The 10,105-nt window shown below is 43.8% G+C and overlaps 1 protein-coding gene across 1 annotated transcript in view; it reads right to left on the bottom strand.

Annotated features, from left to right (window-relative positions):
• Positions 1 to 697: 697 nt before the first annotated feature.
• The window catches only part of Dnajc3 (DnaJ heat shock protein family (Hsp40) member C3), a 32,396-nt gene continuing 22,988 nt past the window's right edge, over positions 698 to 10,105 (bottom strand). Inside the window, exons 8-12 of the mRNA XM_085698188.2 lie at positions 8,201 to 8,306; positions 7,560 to 7,680; positions 3,393 to 3,525; positions 1,955 to 2,103; positions 698 to 873 (exon numbers count right to left, since the gene is read on the bottom strand). Coding sequence (XP_085554314.2) covers positions 716 to 873; positions 1,955 to 2,103; positions 3,393 to 3,525; positions 7,560 to 7,680; positions 8,201 to 8,306 — 667 coding nt within the window. The 3' untranslated portion in view covers positions 698 to 715. The remainder of the gene's footprint in view (positions 874 to 1,954; positions 2,104 to 3,392; positions 3,526 to 7,559; positions 7,681 to 8,200; positions 8,307 to 10,105) is intronic.

Here is a 10,105-nt window from a genome sequence, read left to right as displayed (position 1 = left end):
TCAACAGTGTGCTCCAGAATACCACTGAGTCTCTTTCACAGACTGAACTTTTTAACTTGTTCTGGTTAACATTTAAGAGAGGATCTGTAAGTTTTAACAAATTCAAGAGAGACAAAACAACAAAAATACATACTCAGCTTCAAGGCATAGTCTACACCTGGGCACCCCACCCACACATGATGGACTGTTTCCTAAACGATGATCTCTGCACTTCCTGCCGGGACAGCCATGACGACACTGGTACAGGAGGAAATACTTGCAAGTGACTGGACTGACCAAAACCTAAGCACAATTGTCCCGAAGGAAATAAAGCCCAGTTGTTCATCATCTCTTAAGAATGCTGAGACACAATCCATTCTCCTGAAGACTACAGCTCTTCCTCATGGTTACTATGCAAGGCTATTTAGAATCTGTCTGCTCCAGGTTAAATATATATAATGTTGTTTGAACACCACCACAGGACAAATGCCCCAGACCACGTTCCCCAGGCAACACAAGATGAGCACAAGTCGCCTTGTCAGAAACAGGGCTCCTTGCTCCCCACCTTGGCAGGCCCATCAAGTCTACAGTAAGAACAGCTCTTTTCCTTGAAACAACTCTTTGGTCAAGGACAAACTCAAAGTTTTGTTTCATTTTGTTTCCATTAGAATCCCAAAGTTTCTTTGTTTTGAATGTTAAAAAAATAATAAAGAAGAGGAGCAGTAAAACAGCTGGTTTAATTGAAGTGGAATTTAAATCTGAATGGTCCGCCTGAGCTGAAGGGATTGAACCCTTGCCATGAGTTCCAGCTCCTGTGGAAGGGGTTGCCACCACCTCCTTGTTGACTCTCTGCATCAAGAGGATCTTCTCCATCATCAAACTTCTTTCTCATTTCTAGAAAAGAAACCAACAAATGAATACCCACATGTAAACCCAAGGTATAGGTAGAGGCTTTGATCCTCAAACTCCTACTCTCCCTCCCAGAGCCATGCCCTTTACAAAACAGCATGTCACTCCACATCTCCTACATGAAGTCCATCCCCAGAGCATCTAAGGAGCTGCTTTGCCCAACAGGTGAAACAACCGTCCAGAAGGCTCATTTTCCTCTCCAAATGCAGACAATGAAGACCACAATGAGAATCAGGGGAGGATGGGGTGGAAAGCCCCCCTAACACCACCAAATCCCTCAAAATCCCTGACTCTGGCCCAACCGATGTACTACATTTGAGGGACAGTTGTAAGCATTCTGCATCCAATAACAGAACAGGTAAACTAAACCTACTGTTCCCAATAAAGAAGTGCACCTGTCCCCCTTAGCAGACTACAAATTACTTAGGACAAAGGACTATTTAAATTTTGTACTATAAATGGATGCATAGAAGATTTGTTCAGGGGGCATAACTTGAGTTCCTCTTTGTTGAAGCTGCCTAGCTCAAATTAGAACACCCGTCTCTACATGTACAGAAAGTCATGAAAAGCAGTGTGTACAAATTCTTAGCCTGTCTCCTTACTTTCCAGACCAGATTCACATATATATCAACCCGTACATCTGTTCATGTGACTTAGGGCAAGATGGCTGCTAACATCCACAGGGCACAACAGGTCTAGCTAGACATCTACTCTCCTCCTCTTTTTGTAAGCTGCTCTGACACACTGGCTTCCTCCCCAGGCTCCTGACACATCGGGGAATTTGGTGCCGAGAACCACCCATCACTGAGCTAAGAGACTAGCAGGGTCTAGGTGTGTTGTGCTCAGTATGTGCTTTCCTATGACTGCTAGAGAAAAACAAGGCTAAGAAATGATAGGAACTTGTCCAGGTGGGGAGAACGCAGCCCACATTCACTCAGGTGGGAAGAGACCAGCGGAGCCGCAGGGCTGACAGCCAACCACAGTTCTACAGTTCGGGAAAGGAACAGGAGCCATTCCTCCCCAACGGCACTGTTCCAAGAGCAGCAGACACTGGGGCACAAAGTACCTGGGTCTGAGAGGACTTCTTTAGCAGCTGCTATGTCAATGAACTTTTTCTCTGCCTTTTTCTTTTCCTCTTCATTCTGGAAATTATCCGGATGCCACTGAAGTGCTAGTTTTCGGTAGGCTTTAATAATTTCTTGTTTTTTGGCATTTCTGAAGGATGAAGGAAATTTAGCAATTATCAAAAAAGTCCCGACCTACTTTCATTTAAGCACTCAGTGGCAGAGGGCTTGCCCCGCCCACATGACCTATGGTTCAATCACAGCACTGCAAACACACTGCCAGCTCTGTGCGCAAGGGATACAGGGGAGTGTCACCTGATGACATACAACTTTGTTCTCCTCAAAATTGCAAACATACTGTTCTAGACAGTCAACTTCACCTTTCTTTCCTTTTTGAGCCCTGGGGGTGGTGGGGACGAACACTGAGAACTAAACCTATTGTGTGCACAGCAAACCCACCAACACTGAGCCAACCTCAGGCTTCTCAAGGTGCTCGCTCACCACGCATCTTAGAATACAGTACAGATCTTTATGGCTGTCCCTTCTGGATTTCCACAACACCACAGCTTCATTCTTTCTGGGCATTAAAAAGATATCCTCACATCAGGATAGTGGTATTCACCTTTAATGCCAGCAGTACTCTAGAGGCAGAGGCAGAGAGATCTCTGGGTATACAGCCAGCTAGGTCTACATAGTGTCTTCAGGCTAGCCAGGGCTACGCAGCAAGATTCTGTCAATCAAAATAAAGCATGCACGCACACACACATACACACACACCTCTGTCAACCCCTTATTTTAGGCCGAGTTTACTTAATAAGAGTAAAATCAAAGCTTAAACTTTGGAACAAAAGACAACAGTCTGAAAAATAAATCTTTTTTCAATAAAACTTTTAGGATTTTATTTAATTTAATTTAAATTTAATTTAATTTTACATGAATGGGTGTCTGCCTGCATGTATGACCATCATGTGTGTAATGACAGAAAGCCAGAAAAGGTCAGATTGGAGTTAGAGACGATGGTGAGCCGCCATGTGCATGCTGAGAGCTGAACCTGGGTCTCTGCTAGAACCGGCGCTCTTCACCACTGAGCATTGTCCCAGCGTGAGACTGCTCATTAAAGCACTACAGCTAACTTTAGGCCCACAGCAGGGCTTTCTCTTCCTTCCTCCTACCCAATGAAAATAAATTCAACTCTACTTTCTCAATCCTTCCTAAAAAGTCTAGGCCTAGGACCTATTTCCACCACAGCCTTCACCATCAACATCTATTAGTGTGTTTGCCTGTAATATACTGAAAACAGTTTATGATGTCAAAGACTGCTAGACTAATATGTAAATGAGTGACCATAAGAAAGGGAAGAGAGCCAGGGTAAGACAAAAGGAGCTACGATTAGCTGTAAAGCAGTTGGTTAAATAGTACATGCAAACTTCAATAATTCACCTTTTTACTCCCAAGATTTTGTAATAATCTCTCTTCTGTGACTGTTTCAGTAACCGCTGAGCTTTCTCTAAACCTTCCCGGATCTGCTGATCATTGTCGTTGTGTTCCTGAGCAGCTTCATAGTCCTGAATGGCTGTCAAAATATGTTTAGGAAAAGCTGTTAGGGAAATGATTCTACCAACTTGGTGCTCAGTCCTCATTGCCAGTCCCTTCACTCACCGCTGCTTCCAAGAGCCTAAATGGTACCTTTTTCTTAATTTTGTTCAAACTCCCGTTTAACAGAACTCGCTGTGGTTGGCTTAGCTATCCACCATCTCATATTATCTCCTCCCCACACCTACAAAGGGATCGTAAAGCCACAAAGGGAACAGAACACTGGAAGAGTCAGCACCAACATCTATGTCTGACAGTCAGGAGGAACAAAGGGAACAGAGGAGCTGCGAGCGATGACAGCGATCAGTCAGCACCAGACACACAGAGCCCTAGCGCAGCCGTCTGGAGGAAATCTACAGAACATCTGGGTAAAGATCATCCTTTCAAAGTCCTGGAGATGAAAATTATTCACGGCTGGGTTTCAGGAACATTCCTTAGTAAGAGGCTTATGAGGGCCTTCAGTGACAACCCTGGGTACTGGGGCTCTGCCTAGGGCCCACTGTAGAATAAACTTGACTTGTATCAATTTATAGGAAAAAAGATTCATATTCTTAAAAGTATCCTGCAGTATAGTCTACCAATCTGGGGTGAGTCCAGTTGTCAGGTGTGGCAGCTGGCACCTTTACCCAAAAGCCATCTCACCGTCCCCAAATGGTAAGTCTTTTAGATCATACTAAGTTATAGTATGAATGCTTTTCTTACTATAAGAAGTGTAGAATTATTGTTTCCTATATTCATATAACTTACAATAGTAACTGATTTCCCACAAACATATAGTAGTTAAGTAATTTTTGTTATGCTTCCTCAGATTTCACACTCAGAGGTAATCATGTAAATAAAAGTAAACAAGTCTACCTCACAGCCAAAAATGAACAGTCATGAAACTAATACAGAAATAATATGGTTCTAAATGTACTATTAGCTATTAATTTTCTAACCTCAATCTAAACAAAAGCTCATCCAAACCACATTTTTCTTGTGTGTATGGATGTGGCTGGTGGGGCTGAACCCAGAGACTGTATGCTAGACAGCTGCTCTAACCACTGAGAGTGATCCTTCTCCAACCTCTGACATTCTTAAGGAACAGTGCTAACAACTGGTCAGGATGAGACATTAATCCAGTCTGTTTGCCCTCTTTCCAGCACAATGACAAAAATTAAAAAATAACCATCATAGAATTGTAAAGATAAAAATTTTGACACATTTCTAGAAAAAAAAAACAAGCAGATTCTTAACAAAAAAAAATAACTCTTTTTAAGTATAGAGAAGCATGCTCACCTATGGTGAAAGGTCCTAGAAGACTTGGAAGCCATTAGTATAGCCTTGGATTTTTTTGTTTGACATGCCAGAATAATTTTAAGGCAACTATCAGAATTGTCAGAAGATAAAGGCTGGGAAAGCAATCAGCCTTCACATGGAGCAGCTGGCTACAGCATACACTCAGTAGGAGCCCACTAGCCCTTAAGAATGAACGTGCATGTGGGCAGCCCCAGGGCAGCTAACAATACCAAGTCAGTCGGAGCACAGCACACAGGCATTTGTTGTGGCTACAGCAGACTGAAAATAAAGAAAGGGAAGAGTGCTGCTGACTGTGGCAGGAAGGTGGGTGCTTCTTCCAGAGAACAGGTCCTGCCCTGGGATCCCCAGAGAAAGGAACTGAAAGACACACAGCTGGCAGGTTACTCTCCTCTACACCAATCTTTGAAAAGTGCCAAATCTACTTCCTTTCAAAGTACAGGCAGTAAGATCAAAAACACAGATGACAGCTTACGCTGGAGAGGAACACTCCTCCATTGCTGGTGGGACTGCAAACTTGTACAGCCACTTTGGGAATCAGTGTGGCAGTTTCCCAGAAAACTGAGAATCCACCTACCTCAAAACCCAGCAATACTACTTCTGAGCATACTCAAAGGATGCGCAACCCCAAGGATGTGTTCAACTATGTTCATAGCAGCGTTGTTGTAATAGCCAGAACATGGAAACAACCTAGATGCTCCTCCCCTCAAAGAACGGATAAAGAAAATATGGTCCATTTACACAATGGAGTACTACTCGACGGGGGGGGGGGGGGGGGGGGGGACTTGAGATTTGTAGGCAAATCGATGGAACTAGAAAAAACTATCCTGAGTGAGGTAACCCAGACCCAGAAAGACAAACACAGTATAAACTCACTCATAAGTGGATATGAGATGTAAAGCAAAGGATAATCAGGCTACAGTTCACAACCCCAGAGAAGACAGGCAACAAGGAGGACCCTAGAGGGACACATGAAGGCCCAAGAAAAGGGAAATAGTTAAGATCTCCTGGGCAAACTCGGAAAGGAATACAAGAGAGGGGATGGAGGATGGGAACATGAGGGCTCGAGATGGCCGAGCTGCGGGAGGGACAACGAGGGGGAGCAGTGAAAGAGGTATTTGATAGAGGGAGCCATTATGGGGCTAGGGAAATTCTCGGGAATCCACAGGATGACCCAGCTGAGGCTCCTAGCAACAGTGGAGGGGGGCCTGGACGGCCTCCCCTGCAATAGTCATTGGTTGTCTTAGCCAACACTGGGCTCCACGTGCTATAATACTGATCAGCCAGGCAAATGTGCTCACTGGCACAACAGTGGTATGAATATTACGGAGGATAACAATCACTCTCTGACGGGCTCCATGGCAGGGAGTTCATGCTTGGGACTACAAACCTGATCAAAAGCCCACAGCTAGGGAAGTTGTAGACTCTAGCAAAGAACGCTAAGGTGACCTATAAAGGAACACATGGTCTCCTCTTAGATGGCATACAAAAGATTGCTTTGCTAAATGGACATGTTGTTGAACTGTCCTCTGAATATTTGTTTATATGCATAAATTAATGATGCTGCTAACCTTGGTCAGAGATGCTTCTTAAAGATTCTTAAGTAATTAGAACTGAAAATAAATGACTGTTAAGTGCTCAGCTCCAAGTCGGACATTTATTACCACCCATCTCCAAGGCCTGCAGATGTGAGAAATGGAGGAAGGAGTGCAAGAGCCAGGGCTGGGGAGGAATACTATACACGCTGTCTGCTGGACACAGCAAACAGCACCATGGTGACCTGCACTAAATCAAGTCAGTCAACTCAACACTGCAACAAGGCTCGCAAGCCCCTCCCCTCCCCCAGCTGAGGCACTACCGACTTAATGGCTTCTGGAGAATCATTTGTTTTCAGGTCTGTGTCCACACACCCACCCACACATGTCCACATGCTCATACAAGCAACCTTAAAGTTAATGCGCCACTAAAAAATAAAAATTAGAATGATATGAAATAAGGGGTATGTTTTGGAAAGAAAGGTTCTGGACAGAGTAGCAGGTAGAGGGGAGAACTGGGGGATGATTCTGGCTAAAACCATATGGAGTCATCAAATAAATTAAAAAACTAGCAAAAATCCCTGTTTAAGTGTTCATGAAGTCCGATCAAATATGTGATAAACAATACATGTAATGAATTCCATCTTTCAATAAACACACGATTGTGTGCGCCAGCACGGCCTTCCAGGGTCCTCCTGTCATCTAGCAGCTCTCAGCGCGGCCTGAAGTAAGGTAAGCAGCTATCCTAAAGTCCGAAGTTGGGAGGTCACAGGATCATGTTAGACAAGTGTAGATGCATACTTTATGCATATATGTATTGTACATACTGTACTTATATGCTTAAGAGAGTCATATTTGTACAGACATGTCTGGAAAAATAACTGAACAATGATGACCTCTGGGTGACAGGAATCCACGGCTCTCAATCTGCTGTTTGTCCCCCTAACTGAACTCACTACTAAAACACTAACTGGTTTATATTCCACTGAACTGTTTACATGTCAACACAACTCTTTGCTCAGATGCTATACCTGTTATGGTTCAGTAAGAAAGATAATTATCAGTTTTTCAAATTCTTAGCCATTTGCAGATAACTGTGTTCAAAATAAAATGCAACTGAACATGTGTTGATTTCATACAATTTAACCTCTAGATACTGCAAGTCAATTCCTTTAAGACTGACCTTCGTCATACATTTCTTCTATTAAATAGGCCTCTGCTCGATCTTTCAGAGCGTTCACATTGTCAGGTTCCATCTGTAAAACTTCAGAGCATATTCTAATGGCTTCCACAGGCTTCTCGTCCTAAAAGTCAACGTAAGAAAAGATGGGCTGGGTGCACTCAGTGGTGAAGCATGTGCCTATACTATCATGCACAGGCTCCTGAGCTCAATCCTCAGTATCAAAGAATCAATAAAAATAAACAGCCAGAGAGAGGGCTCAGTGAGCGTGTACACACAATGAATGGGCTTGGCGAGTGTGTGCACACAATGAAAGGGTTCAGTGAGTGTGAGCACACAATGAATGGGCTTGGCGAGTGTGTGCACACAATGAAAGGGTTCAGTGAGTGTGAGCACACAATGAATGGGCTCAGTGAGTGTGAGCACACAATGAATGGGCTCAGCGAGTGTGAGCACACAATGAATGGGCTCAGTGAGTGTGAGCACACAGTGAATGGGCTCAGTGAGTGTGAGCACACAGTGAATGGGAATGGGCTCAGTGAGCGTGTGCACACCATGAATGAATAAAAAAGAATTTTGAGGAAGTTAAAATTGGCTGTTTCCATGTGATGTGTTCACACGTCCTGGAAGGAGTCAACTGTTACCTTAGAGAAGCAGTGGCAGATCCTTTCTTTGGAGCGGATTGTATACTCAGCAACACTGGGCTCTGTCTTCATGACAGATTCATATTTGCTGGTTGCATCTGTGTATCTATGAAATAAGCAACCCGGGAGTAACAACGAAACCATTTCCAAAGTTGTAGGAATAACCCCCTCCTTTCACAGTGTACTACTTAGTAATACAGCCGACTAGCACAACACCTGCTTCTAACCTGAATCTAAGGCAACCCCTTCAGCCCAGAGACAGGCAAGGGTACTTGTCAACAGGACTGATGGCCTAAATTTAATCCCTAAGACTCGGTGGAGAGAGCCCATACATTCATTATTCTCCAGGACATGCGCTTGCCTGCACGCACAGATAAATATAATAAAACTATTTAAAGCATGTGGCTAGGGAATGCAGGGGTTGGAGAGTTAAAAGTTAAATGGAGGACTACACAGCTTCGAGGAACTCAACATCCATCCTGAATGAAACCAGAGATGAAGCTGCTCTAAGATCACTCATGCACCTGTAAGCCCAATAAGCGTGGCAGTTCTCCACACTAACTCAAATGCCTGTTCATGTCTCCCCAGAAAAGTTCACAAAAGAGGTGTGTGTGTGTGTGGGTGTGTGTTGGGGGCACAGGGAACAGCACTGGAGAGCAAAGCCAGTGTCTTGCATGTCAATCACTCTACCACTGAACTGTAGCTCCATCTCTAAGGATTTACACACAGAAGTAGCATTATTCAATGGGTGAATGGCTGAATAAATAAACCAGTGTGGAGAGTAATACCATGGAAATATTAACCAATAAATAGGAAATATTGAAACAACCAGCTAGATAAAACACAGAGAACTTTGCAAAGGGGAAAAGGCTAATCTCCAAAGTTTCCATTTCTTCGATACTCTTGAAAAAACTATGGAAACAAAGAATATACTCATGGTTGCTGGGATCTGAAGAAGGCTAGGGACAGCAAAGCAGTGTGGCTGTGAAGGGACAGCGCAGGAGCCTTGTGTGGTGATGAATTAACCAACATCTTGATTATGGTATTCCAAGATGTTAGTTTGCAAGACTCTGGAGGACACTGGGTAAAGCGTTGTCGTGACAGCTACAAGGAGTAGGGAACACAGATCTATCTCACAGTAAGCAGCACTGTCTGGAGAGTCTTCAACTCTCCTGCCCCAGCCTACCAAACCCCTACACCCCAATATCCACACAGACAACTCCTGTTTTAAGATGAGAACTTAAATGCCTACCACCTCCCCAAAAGCTCCCCTTTTGCTCCTGGCCTTCGCTGCTATAGACTGGATTGAGGGCTCCTCTTTGCTCTGTCCACTCTGGAGCTCTGCTAACACCTCTGTACCCCAGCACTTCCTATCGACTGTGTGATATTTGATCATGATCTAACAAAGCTTGCCTGAAGATCAGAGAAGCAAATGCTCTGACCAAAGGGGCTCCTGTCCTCAGACTGCACTGAGCTCCTGTCTCCTCCCACCTGATATTCCTCTCTCCACCCAGCTATAATATTCCTGTCTTCACCTTCCTAGTGCTGAGATTAAAGGCATGGGATCCCAAATGCTGAAATCACCTCTGTGTGAGCTCTGTTTCTCTTTCAGACTGGATCAATTTTGTGTAGCCCAGGGTGGCCTTGAACTAACAGGGATCCGTCTGTCTTTGTCTCTTTAGTGCTGGGATTAAGAGTGTGTGCTACCAGTGCCTGGACTTTAGTGACTTAGCTCTACACTTCAATCTTCAGACAAGCTTTGGTTTTTTTATTTGTTTAATTTGTATTTTATTTGCTTTTTTTAAATATCACCATAACTAACCTCCCACATTAAGCTATAAACCTTTTATAAAAGGTTCATACTACTAAAAGCTGTAGTCACATCTCTGTGCTCTCAGTACATAG

This window comes from Myodes glareolus, chromosome 12 (assembly GCF_982192425.1).
Source record: "Myodes glareolus chromosome 12, mMyoGla1.1, whole genome shotgun sequence".
NCBI classification, from domain to species: domain Eukaryota; kingdom Metazoa; phylum Chordata; class Mammalia; order Rodentia; family Cricetidae; genus Myodes; species Myodes glareolus.
The sequence above is the reverse complement of the archived record's forward strand: the minus strand, read 5'-3'. Positions and strand labels throughout refer to the sequence as shown.